Source organism: Mustelus asterias, chromosome 19 (genome assembly GCF_964213995.1).
Source record: "Mustelus asterias chromosome 19, sMusAst1.hap1.1, whole genome shotgun sequence".
NCBI classification, from domain to species: Eukaryota; Metazoa; Chordata; class Chondrichthyes; order Carcharhiniformes; family Triakidae; genus Mustelus; species Mustelus asterias.
Genome location: NC_135819.1, coordinates 25,905,434 through 25,928,679, shown reverse-complemented (window position 1 = coordinate 25,928,679; position 23,246 = coordinate 25,905,434). Strand labels below are relative to the sequence as shown.

The 23,246-nt window shown below is 47.8% G+C and overlaps 1 protein-coding gene across 1 annotated transcript in view; it reads right to left on the bottom strand.

Moving 5' to 3' along the window:
- Window positions 1–23,246, bottom strand: part of LOC144507818 (mitochondrial 10-formyltetrahydrofolate dehydrogenase-like) — a 136,805-nt gene that overhangs the window by 87,881 nt on the left and 25,678 nt on the right. Inside the window, exons 4-5 of the mRNA XM_078235145.1 lie at window positions 5,773–5,938; window positions 1,389–1,490 (exon numbers count right to left, since the gene is read on the bottom strand). Of these exons, the coding sequence (XP_078091271.1) occupies window positions 1,389–1,490; window positions 5,773–5,938 (268 nt within the window). The remainder of the gene's footprint in view (window positions 1–1,388; window positions 1,491–5,772; window positions 5,939–23,246) is intronic.

Here is a 23,246-nt window from a genome sequence, read left to right as displayed (position 1 = left end):
GCACTGGGAAATGCTGCAGAGATCACCACTGGAGACCTGGAAGGACCTGATGCCATAAATCTCTCTGCCAAAGGGAGTGGGTGTCCACCTGCTCAATGAGGTACCAGGGCCGTGAGGACCTCTGTCTCCCTACTGAGCCTGTGGTGGCACACAGCATCCATCATCTCATTAAATGACAAGCAGGACTCCCCTGTGTCCTGGCCCCAACTGGCTTTTGGGCCGGGAGTAGGGATGGAGCAAGAGAGAGAGAGAGAGACACACAGAGAGAGAGAGAGAGCAAGACAGAGAAACACAGGGAGAGACACAGACAGACAGTCCATAAAGTTATCCATCCCAGGTCCTTCACTCCCTTCCATTCCCCCATGAATCTGGATGCTGGCAGCCCAACATCATCCCTGGAGCCATGCACCAACTCAATGGGCTGTCGACTGTTGCCACATCCTTGCCTTGGCGGGCATGAGGGGCATAAGGATGGCTGGGAGGAGGTCCCCATTTGGAATCCTTGAAGCATGGACGTCAATGCACCACCTGGATGTCTGGTGCACTGGCTTGCAGGAATGGCTTGATGCTCAGATAGATGATGGAGAGGCACCCTCGTGTCTTTCATGCGACGGGTAACCATTGTGGGCAGCACTGCAGAGTCCATGCAGTGTGAGAAGCCGTGTTAACATCTGCCGAGCTCCCTTCATTGGGGATAAAGCAGCCAGACCTGGTTCTTTTTATGGTTAGCGGGGCCTGGGATGGAACGTCAGCAGTCAGCCACGGTACCTGTCCAACAGACAGCTGGCAGGGTAACCAGAGTGACATTAGTGGGGTTGGGAGTTCGACTTCATATTTAGCCCCTCAGGGAGTCATTTAGCAGCCAGAGGGAAGGCATGCAACACAAGCTCCAAGCCAGCAGCGAAACCACCCCCCACCCCGCAGAGGACCCCTCAGACCGGCACATGTCTCCCCACCCTATCCCTTACCATGGCAGCAGCTGAGACTCCCCCTGCATGCTGGAGGTTGGTGCTCAGTGGTACTCACCTCCGAGCTCTCCTTCGCTACTGCTGCACCTGAACCAAACTTTTATGTACCTACACTAAGCATGCATGCCAAACTCACTAATGATATTGAAATTCAGTCAAATTCATGCTAAAAAGATTTGCACACTTTCTAGCACGAAGCGGTTGGCACCATTACAAAGGGGCTGGGAAGATAGCAAACTGTTTCGCGCCAGGCACTGATCGGATTTTTAGCATCGCACACTATTTCTCCAGCTCGCCACACTGATTGTTGGGCGCAGCGAGGTGGTAAGGATTGCACCACTTAAGTTCATACGAATTACCTTCGAAACACATTCACTCATTTGCAGAAAAATGATCACAAGCTGCAGACTAGTACACTACCTTTGCATTCTCTTTCCTCTGAATTCCTTCATATGTTGCTTCTTCTTCAGTTTGAATTACTCGAGGTGCCTTTCCTTCAGCAATTAGCTGTACAGCTTCCACCTGAAAACAGAGTAAATCCAGGTGAGATTCCTGCTTCCTGGAAACGTTTCTACAGCAAACACATGCTAAACCGGTTCTCCAGAGGCAAACATGACCAGGTCCTGGGTTATATTACAATGCAATCTTGGCCAAAACTATTGAGAAGCGATGCTTACTCTGAAGCTTCCATTCAATTTGAACTCAAGGCCGGAATTCTCCGACCTTGTCTGCAGGTGGGATCCTCCGCTCTCGTTGCAGTGAATGGAGATTTGGCTGAACACCAATTCTCCATTCTCTCTGACAGTGGCAGCAAGGTGCGCAAGACCGGAGAATTCCGGCCCATATTCTAATCCATCATTCAATGGGCATTAGGTAAAATACACACGGGTAGAGTGCTTTGCACGGGGAATAGAGACAGAAAAAATATGATAATAGGCCATTCAGCCCTTTTGCCATTCAATATGATCATGGCTGATCCTCTATCTGAACTCCAGCACTCTCTCCATATCCCTCAACACTTTGAGAGTCTGGAAATCTATTCCCTTCTTAAATATATTCAATGATTTGGCCATGAGTCTTCTGTAGCAGAGAATTCCACAAATTCAGCACCCTCTGTAAAGATGTTTCTCCACTACTCAGTCCTAACTGTCCTACCCCATATCCTGAGACTGTGACCCCTTGTTTAGACCCTCCATCCATGCATTCAGTCTGTTCAACCCTGTCAGAATTTTATACGTTTCAATGAGATCCCCGCTCATTCTTCTACATTCCAGGGAATACAGGCCCAGCTGACCAATTCTCTTCTCATACAACAATCCTGCCATCCCAGGAATCAGTCTGGTGAACCTTCGCTGCACTCCCTCTGTGGCAAGTGTATCCATTCCTAGAAGAGACCAAAACTGTGCATTTTTCTCCAGCTGTGGTCTCACCTAGTCACTGTACAGCTGCAGTAAGACACCCTTGCTCCTGTACTCAAGGCCTCTTGCAATGAAGGCCAACGTACCATTTGTCTTCCTAACTACTTAGTACCTACATGCTAGCTTTCAGTGACTGGTGTACTATGGCACCGAGGTCCCTTTGTAGAGCGAACAGCTCGAGAGACAGAGAGAGAATGAGAGAAGCGCTGGCTGCCATAGCTTCATCTATGTCTCAGAGAAAGCATCATCTAGATAGTGAAGGTAGCAAAGAAGAAAGAAGTTCCAGACAGAAAAATCAACAGAGAAAGCTCAGAATAATACAGAAGACACAAAACCTGGTTGTAATTCAGAGAGTGACTTAATTCTATTTTGTTAATGAGAGGAAATTGGATTTATTTGAACAGCACAACATTAGAATGTTGTTGTATTTGGGAATAGTTAATAGAAGGGGGGGGGGGGCGGTGTGTAGGAGGGGGGGGGGGGAGGAGGAGGAGCCAGGGGGGAAGGAGCAGGGGGGGCAGGCGGGCCAGAGGAGGGGGCGGGTGGGCGGGCCAGAGAAGGGGGCGGGTGGGCGGGCCAGAGGAGGGGGCGGGTGGGCGGGCCAGAGGAGGGGGCGGGTGGGCGGGCCAGAGGAGGGGGCGGGTGGGCGGGCCAGAGGAGGGGGCGGGCGGGCCAGAGGAGGGGGGGGGGGGCGGGCGGGTGGGCCAGAGGAGGGGGAGGGCGGGCAGGCCAGCTGAGGGGGAGGGCGGGCGGGCCAGAGGAGGGGGAGGGCGGGCGGGCCAGAGGAGGGGGAGGGCGGGCAGGCGAGCCAGAAGAAGGGGCGGGCCAGAGGATGGGGCGGGCGGGCGGGCCAGGGGAGGGGGCGGGTGGGCGGGCCAGAGGAGGGAGGGGGCGGGCGGGCCGGAGGAGGGGGCGGGCGGGCGAGCCAGAGGAGCGGGCGGGCGGGCCAGAGGAGGGGGCGGGCGGGCCAGAGGAGGGGGCGGGCCAGAGGAGGGGCGGGCGGGCGGGCCAGAGGAGGGGGCGGACGGGCCAGAGGAGGGGGCAGGTGGGCGGGCCAGAGGAGGGGGCAGGTGGGCGGGCCAGAGGAGGGGGCGGGCGGGCCAGAGGAGGGGGCGGGTCAGAGGAGGGGGCAGGCGGGCGTGCCAGAGGAGGGGGCGGGCGTGCCAGAGGAGGGGGCGGGACAGAGGAGGGGGTGGGTGGGTGGGCGGGCGGGCAGGCCAGAGGATGGGGCGGGCGGGCGGGCGAGCCATTGGAGGGGGCGGGCGGGCGAGCCAGAGGAGGGGGCGGGCGAGCCAGAGGTGGGTGTAGGCAGGCGGGCCAGGGAGGGGGTGGAGGGGGCGGGCCAGGGAGGGGGCGGAGGGGGCGGGCCAGGGAGGGGGCGGACGGGGCGGGCCAGGGAGGGGGCGGACGGGGCGGGCCAGGGAGGGGGCGGACGGGGCGGGCCAGGGAGGGGGCGGACGGGGCGGGCCAGGGAGGGGGCGGACGGGGCGGGCCAGGGAGGGGGCGGACGGGGCGGGCCAGGGAGGGGGCGGACGGGGCGGGCCAGGGAGGGGGCGGACGGGGCGGGCCAGGGAGGGGGCGGACGGGGCGGGCCAGGGAGGGGGCGGACGGGGCGGGCCAGGGAGGGGGCGGACGGGGCGGGCCAGGGAGGGGGCGGACGGGGCGGGCCAGGGAGGGGGCGGACGGGGCGGGCCAGGGAGGGGGCGGACGGGGCGGGCCAGGGAGGGGGCGGACGGGGCGGGCCAGGGAGGGGGCGGACGCGGCGGGCGGGCCAGGGAGGCTGGCCAGAGAGGGTGGGGGCGGGCCAGAGAGGGTGGGGGCGGGCCAGAAAGGAGGGGGGGGGCGGGCCAGAAAGGACGGGGGTGGCGGGCCAGAAAGGGGGGGGCGTGAGAGTGTGAGGGGCACGTGAGGAGCTGTATGAGAGAGGAGCCGAGCCGAGGTGTTGCGCGAGATGGGCAAGTGAGGGGTTGCGCAAGAGAGCGGTGGGTGTGTATATGCTTTGTGTGTGTGCATGCGTGTGTGTGCGAGTGTGTGGGAGAAATATGAGTGCGCATGTGAGGGTGAAAGAAATACGAGTGCGTGTGTGAGGAGTTGTGTATGGGTGTATGTTTGTGAGGGAGGGAGAGGTATGTGTGTCTGATATGTGAATCAGCTTTCCAGCATCATTCCTCCCATTAAAAATGATGAACGGTAAAACTGGAGTATTTTTTAAGACAGGATCCATTTGCTTTTTGCCAGATTGCCCACTCCACAAGTGGATACTACTTCCAATGGTTGTGATGGGAGAGTGGCTTAGCCAGGGGTTAAAGTGAGGGGCTATGTAGCTGGCGAATGTCTTTGTATCTGTGCGCCTCTTCCTAATTTCTCGTATATGTACCGATACTATCTCTTTGAGAAATATATTTTAGTCATACTGCCTGGGAAGATACTGGAGGCTGGAAACCTTTGAAAAGTAGTTGGATGTCACAACATTCAAAGATATGAAACAAGTGTTGGAAAATGGGATTAGCCTTTCATGGTATTGTCAGTTGAAATTCGATGGGCTGATGGGCCATTTCTGCACTATATGAGTATGTTTCTTGTGCAGAATCTGATTTAGTTATTATTGGTTCTGTTTTGTTTGTATTCAGTATCCTGCCTTATTACTGCAGCAGCATAATTGATCCTAATTGCTACAATGTTTGTTTTAACCTGAACTAATGCAGTGTTGTTATTTTTGAGATTTCCACTGGGGTTTTGCAGAATAGAGCTTGATTAGGTTGACTGACAGGTAGGATCATATAATTGGGTGGAGCTAGACTTACACAGAGAATTCAAGCTTAGTTGCTTTTTTGATGCTGCTTGTAGTTGAGAAAAATGCCTCTCTTTTCCCCTCTCTGAAGTTGGAGACTGGAATCTGCCAGGAGATAAGCTTCTTACTGTGAGATTCAGCTGTATGAGAGTGTACCTTTCTCTGAATGTTGCTGTTTTGGAAGCTCTGAACCAGCAGCTGCTACACTTATCGGTGTACATTGGCTGCAGTGTGTACCATGTACAAAATACACTGCAGCATCTCGCCAAGATTCCATGGAAAACAACTTCCAAATCCACAACCACAATCATCTGAAAAGACAAGGGTGACAGATACCTCAGAACGCCATCACCTGCAATTTCCCCTCTAAGTCATTCATCATTCAAACTTGGAAATATATCGCCGTTCCTTCACTGTCACTGGTTCAAAATCCTGAAACTCCCTCCCTAACAACACTGTTGGTGTACTTACACCACATGGACTGCAGCATCTCAAGAAGCCAGCTCACTAGCACCTTCTCAAGTGCAATTAGGGATGGACAACTAAGTGACAGTGACGCTCATGTTCTGAGACTGAATTTGAAAAAAGTCCTTACCATTGCTGTAATTCCTTCAGGGTACAGGAAGCGATTGTACAATGAATCCACAGTATCATTTGGGTCAATATCACATTGCCTCTGCAGAAGAATGGGTCCAGTATCTAATCCATCATCTGCCCAGAAAATGGAGAAACCTCCGGTTTTATCTCCATGAATAAGAGTCCTGTACAAAAAGAATCAATGATTAAGCATTTCTCTTCACAGTCTTTGTGGCCCTGATTTTAACTGCCCTACCTTGGGGAACCCAGGCTATGGGGATAGGGGCATGGGGGTTGCATTAACAAACAGGAAAGGAAGCGGGGACCTGTCCTAAATCTGCAGATTGGCATAGCCTATTGCTGTGCTGTATATCCCATGCATAATGATGATGAATCCAGACTCGATCAGCCTGAGGCCAAAGCAATGGAACAGTGATAGTTCTGCTCATCATAGCATTAGAGGTTGACAGCTCAGAAAATGGCCACTCTGCCCATCGTGTCTGCACCAGCTGATAAATGAGCCACCTAGCCTATTCCCGTTTTCCAGTGATTGGTCCATTTCTCTGCAGGTTAGGGCACTTGAAGTGCCTTTCCGGGCATCTTTTAAATGAGCTAAGGGTTTCGGCCTGTCCAGCTGAGGGTTCCAGACGCCCACAATCCTCTGAGTGAAAAAATCTCAGTTCACTTCTCCTCTTCGACTTGATATCTATGGCCCCCTGGTCACTGAATAGGTCCTTCCCATCCACTCTATCCAAGCCCCTCACAATTTTGTAACTCTCAATCAAATCTCCTCTTAGCCTCCTGTTTCTCATAGCTGCAATCTTGCAGTCTGCTTGGACAAAGCTTGTAACCTGAGCCTAGAGAGGCCCAGCAGTTAAGTTTCCATGGAAACATAGGGCCAAGCAGGGCAGGGAATGTTATTTTGTGCTTCTGCTTACACCAGGCTACTCACTGCCGCCCCTCCTTCAAATATCCCGAGCCCCAGCCTGCTCTCCTCCCAGGTGCCCATCTCTTGCCTTTCCATATCCTCCCATGCCAATCTCCAGCCTACCCTCTGCCATCCAACCCCCAGCTCAGGAATCGAGGAGCAGGATTAGGCCATTCAGCCCATCGAGCCTGCTCCACTATTCAATAAGATCATGATTGATCATCCACTTCAGTGCCTTCTCTTCATTGGTATTTAGAAATCTTGAATCACATAATTAAACATACTCAATGAGTGAGCTTCCACAATCCTCGGGCAGAGAATTCCAAAGACTCACAACCCTCTCAGTAAATAAACTTCTCATCTTGTTCCTAAATGACTTCCCCTTTATTTTGAAATTGCTCCCTGGTTCTAGATTCCCCAACTAAGGGAAACACTTACCTGCATCCACTCTGTCTATCTCTGTCTTTAAATAATTTGTAGATTTCAATGAGATCACCTCCCATTCTTCACAACAGTAGAGATTACAGGTCCGGTTTCCCCAATTTCTCTTCGTAAGACTATCTCACATTTGTTGAACTTCTATGGCAATGATATCTTTCCTAAGGTAAGGAGATCAAAGCTGCACACACTACTCCAGGTGCAGCCTAGACTTTGCTACTCCTGTACTCAAATCCTCTTGCCATAAACCCTAAAATTCCATTAGCCTTCCTAATTGTCTGCTGCACCCATATGTTTGTCAGTTTCAGGAGTTAAAAAAGCAAAATATCCACTTCAGTAATTCCAATGGCTTTACTTAACCCACAATCCTCTTAAAAAAAAATCATTTTTCTTCTTCAATGGTCTTGGAGACCTTGAAGTAATATTCAGATTAGATTAGACATCAATTTTGCCAAGTTTAGAAGATAGTCATGGAGTATCATATGAGTCCCAGCTGATCAGCAAAGCTTCATTGAAGCAATCTTGAAATGAGACAACAGATACATTCCCGAGTGCTGTCTGTACTCAGTGAAAAGAAGATAAGGCAATGATAACATTTCTCCCTGATCATGAAACCTTAACAATCAAACAAACTTCCTGGCGCATTTCCTGATCTAATATTTGCATGTAATGAACAGCTTTCCACTCCGACAATGACCGATACTCTCTCCTCCCTCATCTCACCTGGGGACAACATCTGAGTAATCAGTACCAATAGTAGCAGCCAATTGTAATAACTATTAAATCAATCTACTTCTTCAAGTGGAGACATTCCCTTTAAAGTGGTATTAGCATGTTAGTCAGGGCAAGTATATACTCTCATAGAGAAACAGTGAAGCTAAAGGCAGACACTGTAGACATGCAATGCTATTATCAATCTACAAAAGTATTGGAAGGCTTATCAGAGGTAGGGGAAATAATGTTTACGTTCACTGCTGCTATGTTCTAGCAAAATCTGAAATTACATTTTTTCTGAAGAAACTTATATTTATGTTTCGAATGATTCGGGCCCTCTTCCTGTTTGAATGTGTTGATGGAAGTTGCAACAGTGCAGAAACAAAAAGTTGCAACAAGGAGGATAAACAGACAATGAGGTGAAAGTTTCAAACGTCTACGGGACAGAAATATAATAAGTACGGACAACAGGCAAACACAACGCAATATTATCTAGAGCGGTGTTGAATTTTAAAAGAGAAATGCATTGTTTATATTTTGAAACAAAGTGCAATTAAGTTCACTGAAGTATTTTTCAAATGATATGCAGCATATCAGGTAGACTCGGCCAACATTGTCTATCTGGTATGCTGCAGGAAAGGATGTCCCAAGGCATGGTACATTGGTGAGACCATGCAGACGCTACAATAACAGATGAATGGACACTGTTCGACAATCATCAGGCAGGAGTGTTCCCTTCCTGTCAGGAAACACTTCGGCAGTCAAGGGCATTCAGCTTCTGATCTTTGGTAAGCATCTCCAAGGCGGCCTTCAAGACACACGAAAACGCAGAATTGCTGAGCAGAAACTGATAGCCAAGTTCTGCACACATGAGAACGGCCTCAACTGGGATCTTTGGGTTCCTGTCACACTATCCGTAGTGTGGAGATGCCGGCGTTGGACTGGGGTAAGCACAGTAAGAAGTCTCACAACACCAGGTTAAAGTCCAACAGGTTTATTTGGCAGCAGAAGCTTTCGGAGTCTCAGACTCCTTCTTCAGGTGAGTGAGGAGTTGTGTTCACAAACAGGGCCTATACAGACACAAACTCAATTTACAAGATAATGGTTGGAATGCGAGTCTTTACAGGTAATCAAGTCTTAAAGGTACAGACAATGCGAGTGGAGAGAGGGTTAAGCACAGGTTAAAGAGATGTGTATTGTCTCCAGCCAGGACAGTTAGTGAGATTTTACAAGCCCAGGCAAGTCGTGGGGGTTACAGATAGTGTGACATGAACCTAAGATCCCGGTTAAGGCCATCCTCATGTGGGCGGAACTTAGCTATCAGTTTCTGCTCAGCGATTCTGCGTTGTCGTGTGTCGTGAAGGCTGTCTTGGAGAACACTTAACTGAAGATCAGAGGCTGAATGCCCATGACTGCTGAAGTATTCCCCAACAGGACGAGAACACTCTTGCCTGGTGACTGTCGAGTGGTGTTCATTCATCCGTTGTCATAGCGTCTGCACGGTCTCCCCAATGTACCATGCCTCAGGACATCCTTTCCTGCAGCGTATCAGAGAGACAACGTTGGCCGAGTCACAAGAGTAGGTACCGTGTACCTGGGGGATGGTGTTCTCACGCGAGATGATGGCATCCGTTTCGATGATCTGGCACGTCTTGTAAAGATTGCTGTGGCAGGGTTGTGTGGTGTCGTGGTCACTGTTCTCTTGAAGGCTGGATAGTTTGCTGCGGACAATGGTCTGTTTGAGGTTGTGCGGTTGTTTGAAGGCAAGAAGTGGGGGTGTGGGGATGGCCTTGGCGAGATGTTCGTCTTCATCGATGACATGTTGAAGGCTCCGGAGAAGATGTTGTAGCTTCTCCGCTCCGGGGAAGTACTGGACGACAAAGGGTACTCTGTCCACTGTGTCCCGTGTTTGTCTTCTGAGGAGGTCGGTGCAGTTTTTCGCTGTGGCACGTCGGAACTGTCGATCGATGAGTCGAGTGCCATATCCTGTTCTTATGAGGGCGTCTTTCAGCATCTGTAGGTGTCTGTTGCGATCCTCCTCATCTGAGCAGATCCTGTCTATACAGAGGGCTTGTTCGTAGGGGATGGCTTCTTTAACGTGTTTAGTGTGGAAGCTGCAGAAGTGGAGCATCGTGAGGTTATCCGTGGGCTTGCGGTACAGTGAAGTGCTGAGGTGACTATCTGTAACCCCCACGACTTGCCTGGGCTTGTAAAATCTCACTAACTGTCCTGGTTAGAGACAATTCACGCCTCTCCAACCTGTGCTTAACGCTCTCTCCACTTGCATTGTCTGCACCTGAAAATACTTGATTACCTGTTAAGACTCGCATTCCAACCATTATCTTGTCATTGAGTTTGTGTCTATATATGCCCTGTTTGTGAAACAAATCCTGCACTCACCTGATGAAGGAGCAGCACTCCGAAAGCTCGTGCTACCAAATAAATCTGTTGGACTTTAACCTGGTGTTGTGAGACTTCTTACTGTGCCTACCCCAGTCCATCGCTGGCAACTCCACATCATCATCACAGAGAGTTAGTGCACTGGATGCTGTTCTCTCAGACACGGAAACATTTTCCTAGAACTGCAGAACAGTCTCGAGTTGGATGGGAGATGTTTACTCATTTTTGTCCAATGCAGTCAGTAGGTTAATAGGCAGATCAAGCTGCTTTACCCACTATTCTTTAGCCAAGTTAAATAGTTATGCAATGGTTGTGTCACTGCACCCTGGCTGAAACCAACACAGGCCATGTCATAGACAAGTGCTCTTGTTTTTGTATGTGTGCGCACAAACACAGGTTATAGAGGGTCAGGACATCTTTGCTGTGGCTGCTGTATCGCCTTCCTACTGAAGGAACAAAGCTCTGGCATTATCTGACAACAGAACTTCATGTGTGTGATCAAGATTCCTCAACTTGAGGAACGTGGTGCATTTGTCTTGCTGTTGTACTCAAGCTCCACCTCCGATAATCTTGGACCAACACCTGAATACCGTACAATTATTTAAACAGGATCGTTGTTACCGGTTTCCTTTCATCTACACAAAATGTTTGACAATTTAAACAAGAAATTCAGTATAACATTACCAAGTCTACTAATTATTAATGAATTTTAGAAGATTTCACAAATATTGTCAATTTTGTTTTTGAATTCTCATTCCACTAAATGCAAGATGTGAACACTTGAAGCCTGCACAGATGTCTACAAATAAGAAATATAAGAATCGATTTTCAGGACAGGTTCTTTATCCATTACAGATCGCCCTCCCCAGTTGTTCCTATCCCTTACTCGAAGATGGTGTGTAGATTAATCAGAATTCTACACGGCAGTATTCCAAAAGTTATTCAAATGGAAATTCTTCACATATAAGCCTCTAGAATGGGTGATGAACAATTCTACTCTGCAAGACCTCACCACTGAGCTCAATCCCTTTATTTTGTTCTTTAATGGGTATGGGTCGTGCTGGATGTTGCCCTTCCTTAATTGTCCCTTGAGATGTTGGTGAATCTTAAACTGCCACAGTTCATCTGGTGTAGGTACACTTAATGTTGTTGGGACTGTCTGGGTGGGGGAATTTTGATCCAGAGATGTGGATGGAAATATATGTAGAGTGTTGATTAGATCGTGATGTTTTGGCACCTATTCTAGTATTTGAATTTGCGGTTGGTGCTGTCACGTGATGTTTTTGGCTCCGGTTCTGAAACAGTATTTGAACTGTAAAAAGCGCGGGAAATGTGTTCAGTCTCTGATGGCTGCAGGCTTCGGTAACCCGCTCCATTACAGAAGGCTGACCCGATGTCGTAAAATGGAATAAAGAAGTTAGCCAGATACCTGGAGTTGAATCGATTTTTGTCAAGCCAAGCCTGATAAAGAGTATTTCCAGATTCTGTTCTGGGACCCTTGCTGTTTGTCATTTTCATAAATGACCTGGATGAGGAAGCGGAGGGATGGGTTGGTAAGTTTGCCGACGACACGAAGGTTGATGGGGTTGTGGATAGTCTGGAGGGATGTCAGAAGTTACAGAGGGACATAGATAGGATGCAAGACTGGGCGGACAAGTGGCAGATGGACTTCAACCCAGATAAATGCGTAGTGGTCCATTTTGGTAGGTCAAATGGGATGAAGGAGTACAATATAAAGGGAAAGACTCTTAGTACTGTAGAGGATCAGAAGGAACTTGGGGTCCGGGTCCATAGGACTCTAAAATCGGCCCCGCAGGTGGAGGAGGCATATGGTGTGCTGGCCTTTATCAATCGAGGGATTGAGTTTAGGAGTCCGCGGATAATGATGCAGCTATATAAGACCCTCGTCAGACCCCACTTGGAGTACTGTGCTCAGTGCTGGTCGCCTTACTATAGGAAGGATGTGGAAAAGATTGAAAGGGTGCAGAGGAGATTTACAAGGATGTTGCCTGGATTGAGTGGCATGCCTTATGAGGATAGGCTGAGGGAGCTCAGTCTTTTCTCCTTGGAGAGACGAAGGATGAGAGGAGACCTAATAGAGGTGTATAAGATGTTGAGAGGCATAGATCCTGAGATTCCATATACACCTCTATCAGGTCACCTCTCATCCTTCGCCTGTCCAAGGAGATTGTGGTCGGTGCAGACTCGATGGGCCGAATGGCCTCCTTCTGCACTGTAGGGTTTCTATGATTTCTATGAGATCGGGTGGACTCTCAGAGGCTTTTTCCCAGTGTGGAAATGTCTGCTACGAGAGGACACAGGTTTAGGGTGCTGGGGGGTAGGTACAGGGGAGATGTTAGGAGTAAGTTTTTCACACAGAGGGTGGTGGGCGAGTGGAATCGGCTGCCGTCAGTGGTGGTGGAGGCAAACTCAATAGGGTCTTTTAAGAGACTCCTGGATGAGTACATGGAGCTTAATAGGATGGAGGGTTATAGGTAGGTCTAGAAGGTAGGGATGTGTTCGGCACAGCTTGTGGGCCGAAGGGCCTGTTTGTGCTGTAGTTTTTCTATGTTTCTATGTCTCTATTCACAGACAGTGAAGATGGTGTGCGGCTTGGAGGGGAACTTGCAGATTGTGGTATTCCCATGTGTCAGCTGTTCTTGTCCTCCTTGGTGGGAGAGATAACGGGTTTGCAAGATGCTGTCAAAGGAGCCTTGGTGAGTGGCTGCAGCGCACCTTGTGGTGATTACATAGTGCTGCTACTGTGCATCAATGGGAGAGGGAGTGAATGTTTAAAATGGTGGATATAACGTCGATCAAATGGGCTGCTTTGTCCTGGATGCTACTGAGTGTTATTGGAGCCACACTCATCCACTCATGGAGAGTATTCCATCACACTTGTGCCCTGTGGATGATGGAAAGGCTTTGGGGAGTCAGGTGTGTTACTCACCTCAGAATTTCCAGCCTCTGACCTACATATGAACATAGAACATAGAAAAGCTACAGCACAAACAGGCCCTTCGGCCCACAAGTTGCGCCGAACATGTCCCTACCTACTAGGCTTACCTATAACCCTCTATCTTACTAACTTCCATGAACTTATCCAAAAGTCTCTGAAAAGACCCTATCGAATCCGCCTTCACCATCATTACTGGCAGCCGATTCCACGCACCCACCACCCTCCGAGTGAAAAACTTACCCCTAACATCTCCTCTGTACCTACTCCCCAGCACCCTAAACCTGTGACCTCTTGTGGCAACCATTTCAGCCCTGGGTAAAAGCCTCTGAGAATCCACTCTCTCATATTGCGAGGGGGATAGAATATAAAAGCAGGGATGTCTTGATGCACCTGTACAGGGCATTGGTGAGGCCGCAGCTGGAATACTGTGTGCAGTATTGGTCCCCTTATATGAGGAAGGATATATTGGCATTGGAGGGAGTGCAGAGAAGGTTCACCAGGTTGATACCGGAGATGAGGGGTTTGGATTATGAGGAGAGGCTGAGGAGATTGGGTTTGTACTCGTTGGAGTTTAGAAGGATGAGGGGGGATCTTATGGAGACTTATAAGATAATGCGGGGGCTGGATAGGGTGGAGGCGGAGAGATTCTTTCCACTTAGTAAGGAAGTTAAAACTAGAGGACACAGCCTCAAAATAAAGGGGGGTCGGTTTAAGACAGAGTTGAGGAGGAACTTCTTCTCCCAGAGGGTGGTGAATCTCTGGAATTCTCTGCCCACTGAGGTGGTGGAGGCTACCTCGCTGAATATGTTTAAAGCGCGGATGGATGGATTCCTGATCGGTAAGGGAATTAAGGGTTATGGGGATCAGGCGGGTAAGTGGTACTGATCCACGTCAGATCAGCCATGATCTTATTGAATGGCGGGGCAGGCTCGAGGGGCTAGATGGCCTACTCCTGCTCCTATTTCTTATGTTCTTAATACCCCTCAACATCTTATACACCTCTATCAGGTCACCTCTCATCCTTCGCCTGTCCAAGGAGAAAAGACCTAGCTCTCTCTTTCATAAGGCATGCCACCTAATCCAGGCAACATCCTTGAAAATCTCCTCTGCACCCTTTCTATGGCTGCCACATCCTTTCTGTAATGAGGCGACCAGAACTGGGCACAGTACTCCAGGTGGGGTCTGACCAGGGGTCCTATACAGCTGCAGCATTATCTCCCGATTTCTAAACTCAATTCCTCTATTGATGAAGGCCAGTATTCCATACGCCTTCTTAACCACAGCCTCCACCTGCGACGCTGCTTTGAGCGTCCTATAAACCCGGACCCCAAGAACCTTCTGATCTTCCACACTGCCAAGCATCTTACCCTTAATATTATATTCTTTCATCCTATTCGACCTGCCAAAATGAACCACCACACACTTAGCTGGGTTGAAGTCCATCTGCCACTTCTCCACCCAGTCTTGCATCTTATCTATGTCTCGTTGCAACTGCTGACATCCCTCTACACGATCCACAACCCCATCAACCTTTGTGTCATCAGCAAACTTGCCAACCCATCCTTCCACTTCCTCATCCAGGTCATTTATAAAAATCACAAAGAGCAAGGGTCCCAGAACAGATCCCGGGGCACTCCACTGGTGACCGACCTCCATGCTGAAAAAGACCCATCTACAACCACTCTTTGCCTTCTGTGGGCAAGCCAGTTCTGAATCCACAAATCAATGTCCCTTGTATCCCATGCCTTCACTTTCTCAATAAGCCTTGCATGGGGCACCTTATCAAACGCCTTGCTGAAATCCATATAAACTACATCTACCGCTCTTCCCTCGTCTATGTGTCGAGTTACACTTCAAAAAATTCAATTAGGCTCGTAAGGCATGATCTGCCTTGGACAAAGCCGTGCTGGCTATTTCTGATCATACTATTCCTCTCCAGATGTTCATAAATCCTGCCTCTCAGGATCTTCTCCATCAACTTACCTACCACTGAGGTTAGACTCACCGGTCTATAATTTCCCGGGCTATCTCTTCTCCCTTTCTTGAATAACGGAACCACATCCACAATCCTCCAAAACCTCTCCCGTCTCCATTGATGACGCAAAGATCATCGCCAGAGACTCAGCAATCTCTTCCCTCGCCTCCCACAGTAACCTGGGGTACATCCCATCCGGTCCCGGCGATTTATCTAACTTGATGCTTTTCAAAAGCTCCAACACATCCTCTTTCCTAATGTCCACATGCTCAATCTTCTCAGTCCACTGCAAGTCTGCACTGCAACTACCAAGATCCTTTTCCACTGTGAATACTGAAGCAAAGTATTCATTGAGTACCTCTGCCATTTCTACCAGTTCTATACAGACTTTCCCACCGTCACATTTGATAGGTCCTACTCCTTCACATCTTATCTTCTTGCTTGTACTAGTAGAATGCCTTGGGGTTTTTCTTTATCCTATCTGCCAAGGGCTTCTCATGACCCCTTCTTGCTCTTCTAATTTCCCTCTTAAGTTCCTTCCTACCAGTCGTATACTCTTCTAGATTTCTAACATTATCTAGCTCCCTGAACCTTTTGTAGGCTTTTCTTTTCTTCTTGACTAAATTCATTACAGCTTTTGTGCACCATGGTCCCTGTGACCCAACATAACTCCCCTGTCTCATTGGAACGTTGCAGTGTAGAGCTCCAGACAAATTTTCCTTGAAAATTTGCCACATTTCTTCTGTACATTTCCCTGAGAAAACCTCCTTCCAATTTATGCCTCTAATTTCCTGCCTAATAGCCTCATAATTGCCCTTACTCCAAATAAACACTTTCCTAGCTTGACTGATCCTATCTCTCTCCAATGCTAATGTAAAGGAGATAGAGTTATGATCACTACCCCAAAATGCTCTCCCACTGAGAGATCTGACACCTGCCCAGGTTCATTCCCTAATACCAAATCAAGTACAGCCTCTCCTCTTGTAGGCTTATCCACATACTGTGTCAGGAAGCCCTCCTGAACACACCTCACAAACTCCTCCCCATCTAAACCCCTTACCCTAGGGATATTCCAATTGATATTTGGGAAATTAAAATCTCCCATCTCGACCACTCTGTTATTATCACATCTCTCCAGGATCTGCTTCCCAATCTGCTCCTCCACATCCCTGCTACTATTGGGCGGCCTATAGAAAACACCCAGTAAAGTTATTGACCCCTTCCTGTTGCGAACCTCCACCCACAGAGATTCCGTAGACAATCCCTCTGTGGCATCCATCTTTTCTACAGCTGTGACACTATCCCTGATCAACAGTGCCACTCCCCCACCTCTTTTGCCTCCTTCCCTGTCCCTCCTGAAACATCTGAAACCCGGCACTTGAAGTATCCAGTCCTGTCCCTGAGATAACCAAGTCTCTGTAATGGCCATCACATCACACTTCCAAGTAGTGATCCACGCTCTAAGCTCATCCATTTTATTCACTACACTCCTTGCGTTAAAATAAACACATCTCAACCCTTTGGTCTGAGCGCTCCCCTTCTCCGTCACCTGCCTATCCTCCCTCTCACACTGTCTACAAGCCCCTTTTATTTTTAAGCTAACCTCCTCTCTCCCAGTCGCCTCATTTCGATTCCCACCCCCCAACCATTCTAGTTTAAACACTCCCCAGTAGCCTTAGCAAATCTTCCCGCCAGGATATTGGTCCCCTGGGACTTAAGTGAAACCCGTCCTTTTTGTACAGGTCGCACCTGCCCCTAAAGAGGTCCAAATGATCCAGGAACCCGAATCCCTGACCCCTGCTCCAATCCCTCAGCCACGCATTTATCCTCCACCTTATTTCGTTCCTTTCCTCACTGTCTCGTGGCACAGGCAGCAATCCCGAGATTACTACCTTTGCGTTCCTTCTTCTTAACTCCCCACCTAACTTCCTATATTCTCTTTTCATAACCCCTTCCCCTTTCCTGCCTATGTCAGTGGTAAGAAGTTTAACAACACCAGGTTAAAGTCCAACAGGTTTATTTGGTAGCAAAAGCCACACAAGCTTTCGGAGCCCCAAGCCCCTTCTTCCCAAAGGGGTAGCCCCTTTGCTACCAAATAAACCTGTTGGACTTTAACCTGGTGTTGTGAGACTTCTTACTGTGTTTACCCCAGTCCAACGCCGGCATCTCCACATTATGTCAGTGGTACCAGTATGCACCACGACCTCTGGCTCCTTTCCCCCCCACTTCAGGATTTCTTGGATACGGTCAGAAACATCCCTGATCCCGGCACCAGGGAGGCAAATCACCATCCGCGTTTCTCAACTTCCTCTACAAAACGGCTGTCTGGTCCCCTCACTGTAGAGTCCCCGATCACCACTGCCTTCCTCCTCCTTTCCTTACCCTTCTGTGCTACAAGGCCGGACTCCATGCCGGAGGCACGACCACTGCTGCTTCCACCAGGTGGGCTGTCCACCCCAACAGTACTCAAACAAGAGTACTTATTTTTAAGGGGCACAACCACTGGGGTACTCTCTCCCACCTGACTTTTCCCTTTCCTGACTGTGACCCACTTGCCTGCTTCTTGTGGCCCCGGTGTGACCACCTGCCTATAAGTCCTATCTATCACCACCTCGTTTTCCCTGACCAGATGAATGTCCTTGAGCTGCAGTTCCAGTTCCCTAACTCGGTCCCTTAGGAGCCGCAGCTCACTCTGTTACCTGCTCACTCCGCCACCCGCTAACGACACTGCCCGCTGGGTAGTGCGGCCTGCTTTTTAAACCTCCCGCGCACTTAAAAAAAAGTGGTCACCCCGCGCGCGACCTACTTCCGCTTTTCCCTTCAACTCGTAAAAAGGAAACCCCGCGAAAAAGTAATGAAAATAAAGTTAATTAATTTTTTAACTTTAAATAAAGTTATATGAACATACAAATTAGGAGCAGGTGTAAGCCATTTGCTGTGCCATTTGATAAGATCGATGATCTGATTGTGCCTTCCAATTTCCTGTCCACCCTCTATCCCTTTGACTCCCTTGTCAGTCTTGCACTTATAGCCACATTATTTATATGGCTGGTCCTTTTTTTAATTGATTCATGGGACAGTATTTATTGCCCCTCCCTAGTTGCCCTTGAGAAGGTGATGGTGAGTGGCTTGCTAGGCTATTTGATAGAATCCTTACAGTACAGAAAGAGGCCATTCGGCCCATCGCGTCTGCACCGACCACAATCCCACCCAGGCCCTACCCCCATATCCCTACATATTTTACCCACTAATCCCTCTAACCTACACATCTCAGGACACTAAGGGGCAATTTTAGCACGGCCAATCAACCTAACCCGCACATCTTTGGACTGTGGGAGGGAACCGGAGCACCCGGAGGAAACCCACGCAGACACGAGGAGAATGTGCAAACTCCACACAGACAGTGACCCGAGCCGGGAATCGAAATCGGGTCCCTGGAGCTGTGAAGCAGCAGTGCTGACCACTGTGCTACCGTGCCGCCCAAGAGGGCAGTTTAGAGTCAACCACATTGATGTGGCTCTGGAGTCATATGTGGGGCAGACCAGGTAAGGATGGCAGATTTCCTTCCCTAAAGGGCGTAAATGAACCAGATGGGCTTTTCTGACAATCAACAATGGTCATTAGTAGATTCTTAATACCAGATTTTTTTTTACTGAATTCAAATTCCACTATTTGCCATAGTCCCCAGAACATTAGCTGAGTTTCTGGATGAATTGTGTAGCAATAATACCATTAGACCATCTCGTAGACCACTTAAATTCTTGCCTAAGGATTCAGCCACTAGAAATTTTGTCTGTTTTCCCATTCCATAGCCCGAAATCTGATTACAAGATAATACACTTCAAAAGTACTTCATTGGCTCTAAAGTGCTATGCGACATCCTATGGTCATGTCCTTTTGGAGGAGGGTGGTGGTGGGAAGAGGGCAGGGAAATGGGACCAAATTAATTGCTTTCTGATAATTTTTAAAAATGGATTGATGGAATGTGGGTGTTGCTGGCTGGGCATTTACCCTTGAACTGAGTGGCTTGCCAGGCCATTTCAGAGGGAATTTCAGAATGGATCTGGAGTCACATGTAGGGCAGACTTCCTCTCTAAAGGACATCAGTGAACCAAATGGGTTTTTATGGTTTCATGGTCATCACCAGATTTGTTTTTATTGGTGGGATTCAAACCCTGGTCCCCAGCATAGTCTCTGGATTGCTAGCCCAGTGATAATACAACATTCTGAGGTGCCTATCTGCTTCAAGAAGATGATCATCATCCCAATACCGAAGAAAAACCAAGCAGCGTGCCTTAATGACTATCGGCCATTGGCTCTGACATCCATCATTATCAAGTGCTTCGAAAGGCTAGTCATGACACAAATCAATTCCAGCCTCCCGGACTACCTGGATCCGCTAGTTTGTCTATCACCGCAACAGGTCCACAGCAGACGCCATCTCCCTGGCCCTGCACTCAACCCTGGAACACCTAGATAACAAGGACACCTACGTCAGACTCCTATTTATTGACTACAGCTCAGCCTTCAACACCATTATTCCCACAAAACTCATCTCTAAACTCCGTGGACTGGGACTCAGCTCCTCCCTCTGCGACTGGACCCTGAACTTCCTAACTCACAGACCACAATCAGTAAAGATAGGCAACAACACCTCCTCCACAATCATCCTCAACACTGGTGCCCCACAAGGTTGTGTTCTCAGTCCCCTACTATACTCCTTATACACATATGACTGTGCGGCCAAATTCCCCTCCAATTCGATTTTCAAATTTGCTGACGACACCACCGTAGTGGGTCAGATCTCAAACAATGATAAGAGAGTACAGGAATGAGATAGAGAATCTGGTGAACTGGTGCGGCGACAATAATCTCTCCCTCAATGTCAACAAAACTAAAGAGATTGTCATCGAGGTTCAGGAAGCGTAAAGGAGAACATGCCCCTGTCTACATCAACGGAGACGAAGTAGCAAGGGTCGAGAGTTACAAGTTTTTAGATGTCCAGATTACCAACAACAAACAACCTGTCCTGGTCCCCCCATGTCGACGCTATAGTTAAGAAAGCCCACCAACACCTCTACTTTCTCAGAAGACTAAGGAAATTTGGCATGTTAGCTACGACTCTCACCAACTTTTACAGATGCATCATAGAAAGCATTCTTTCTGGTTGTATCACAGCTTGGTGTGGCTCCTGCTCTGCCCAAGACCGCAAGAAATTACAAAAGGTCGTGAATGTAGCCCAATCCATCACGCAAACCAGCCGCCCATCCATTGACTCTGTCTACACTTCCCGCTGCCTCGGCAAAGCAGCCAGCATAAGTAAGGACCCCATGCACCCCGGACATTCTCTCTTCTACCTTCTTCCTTCAGGAAAAAGATACAAAAGTCTGAGGTCACGTACCAACCGACTCAAGAACAGCTGCTTCCCTGTTGCTGTCAGACTTTTGAATGGACTTACCTTGAATTAAGTTGAACTTTCTCTACACCCTAGCTATGACTGTAACACTACATTCTGCACTCTCTCGTTTCCTTCTCTATGAACGGTGTGCTTTGTCTGTACAGCGCGCAAGAAACAATACTTTTCACTGTATGTTAATACACGTGACAATAATAAATCAAATCAAATCAATATCACTACGGTACTGCCTCTCCGAGTAATGGGCACAGATGTAACAAGGTCTCCTTCAGTGCTGTAAAATCTATGATTCCAAATTTGTATAGGATTGTACCTGAATCAAGACTCCATAAACCACAGAAGTAAATAGGCTATAGTAAACATCATCAACAGCTTCACAAACACAGACATTTCCCTGAGGACTGGAAGTTGTCTAGTGTTATTCAATAGTCAAACAGAGAACCACACATATAGAGTAAACAAACTAATGGATCTTATACTCACAGTGAAGACTTTTACAGGAAACCATAAATGATAGCACAAAGTGCAGTCTGCATGGTTTTTGAATTCCCTGAAGACAGTGCAATCATTGGGTGATATTTACTTGGATTTTCAGAAAACATTGGATAAACATCCATGAAATGAACCAGATTGAGGTTAATGAAATTATTTGCAAATTAGCTAACTGGATTGATTGCACTGGCAAATACGAATCTTGAAGTTAGCTGGTGAGAAGATTGCCGGGAAAGTGTAAAAAGCAGAGGAGAGTCTACACCAAGTCACAATTGCTAACTATACAAAGTAGTTTTTGTAAAAGCAAACCATGTTAGAGAATGCAACAGATACGCCAGCTTTCAAAAGTGGTAAATGAAGCCATTATGCTAAGGAACACATGATTCATTTTAATGTGGTCAAACACTGATTTGGGCGAGAAATAGGCTTAAAATGAAATCAAATACAAACAGCAACAATTATTTTAACTATGTATAATGCATAATATTTCTAATTTAATGCCTCATCCTCAGAAAGGCAGTTTAATGTGCAGGGAACAGTTCTGAGAACAGCAATAAGGATGATTTTGTATTCAGGGTTTTAGATTATGGACAGACTCACAAACAACATTTTAACTTGACAAAAAAAATTGAGAGGTAAAGCAATCAAAGTCTTAAAACTGAAGACAGATATAGATAAAATATGTATTATCAGGCCTAACTGAGAGTGAACACTTCAAGAGTACAACGTTATTATCAGATATGAAGTAAACTCATAGAAATTATCAGTTGCTCCTGGGTAGGCTAAGGATCCACAATGGTCCACAGAACACACCCAACATGCACAGTGCAAGGACTAGATATACTGGTTTCCCTTTGTATAATGTAAAAGCCTGGCTATGTTAACCTGAATCTCCACTATCACCAACTCTCAAGCATCAAACTCCAGGTGCTTCACGCAGGTATCAAAGGAGAAAATTTCACTTATCTCAACACTGCTGTTTTCCGAATTTAGCAAAACTTTCTTCTGTCACTTCGCGGTACAAAACTTGAATATTGCTGAAAAGAGAAACATTCTGCTGGAGCTTTTCATTATACACTCTTCAGGAAAATGCAATCATTCAAGGTGGTACCGGAGTGTGACGACTTCTTGCGAGCTGTCCCCAGCATACTCTCTAATTCTATCTTTTCACCCTCGCCTTATCTTCTCCCTTATGGACTCTATAAACGGAATGTTTTGTCTGTGTAGCGTGCAAGAAACAATACTTTTCACTAGATGTTAATACATGGGACAAAAACAAATCAAATCAAAAATGCCAAATTTCAAATAATCTCAACAATTCATACTGTAGGAGAAAAGCATGCTGATTGGCCAGCAAGTCAACACTGGTTGGCCAAAGCATTGTCATGGTGAAAGCTACAGGGAACGATCAGCTCTCCTTCCTTCCAGGTAATTCAAAGGAAAGGTGTGAGCTTAAATATATTTCTTATGGAGAATGGGTCCCTGTGTATGAATGTTAGTCACTACTACCAAGTGTAAATGAGCCAAGCTACAAGCTCAAGTAATTACCTTAAACTGGTCATTAAAGTAGATATGGAGAACTCAGGATTTCTCAGTGGGTGCTGCCCAATCACAGAATTGCCCCTAATAGCAGGTGTTTAGTTTTGGGTTTTCATAGAATCCCTAAAGTGCATCAGGCCATTCAGCCCATCGAGTCTACACCGACTCTCCAACAGAACATCTTACCCGGGCACTATCTCCACAATCCCACGTATTTACCCTACTGATCCCCCTAACCTACATATTTTGGGACACTAAGTGGCAATTTAGCATAGCCAATCAACCGAACCCACACATCTTTGGAGTGTGGGAAGAAACCGGAGCACCAGGAGGAAACCCACACAGACAAGGGGAGAACTTGCAAACTTGACACAGTCACCCAAGGCTAGAATTGAACACACGTCCCTGGTGCTGTGAGGCAGCAGTGCTAACCACTGTGCCACCCCTTTTTTGTGTTTTGCTTGTGTTTTTCAAGCACAATCTGCATCCTTTTTTGCCTATAGTATAAGTTGTGACCATTTGAAATTTGGCATTCTTGCATGTGTCCTGATGAGTGTGAGACAAAAAGCTTGAGCAACATTTCTCTACTTTCAGCAATAAAACCTACTTCCTTTAAATCACTCACCTTTGTC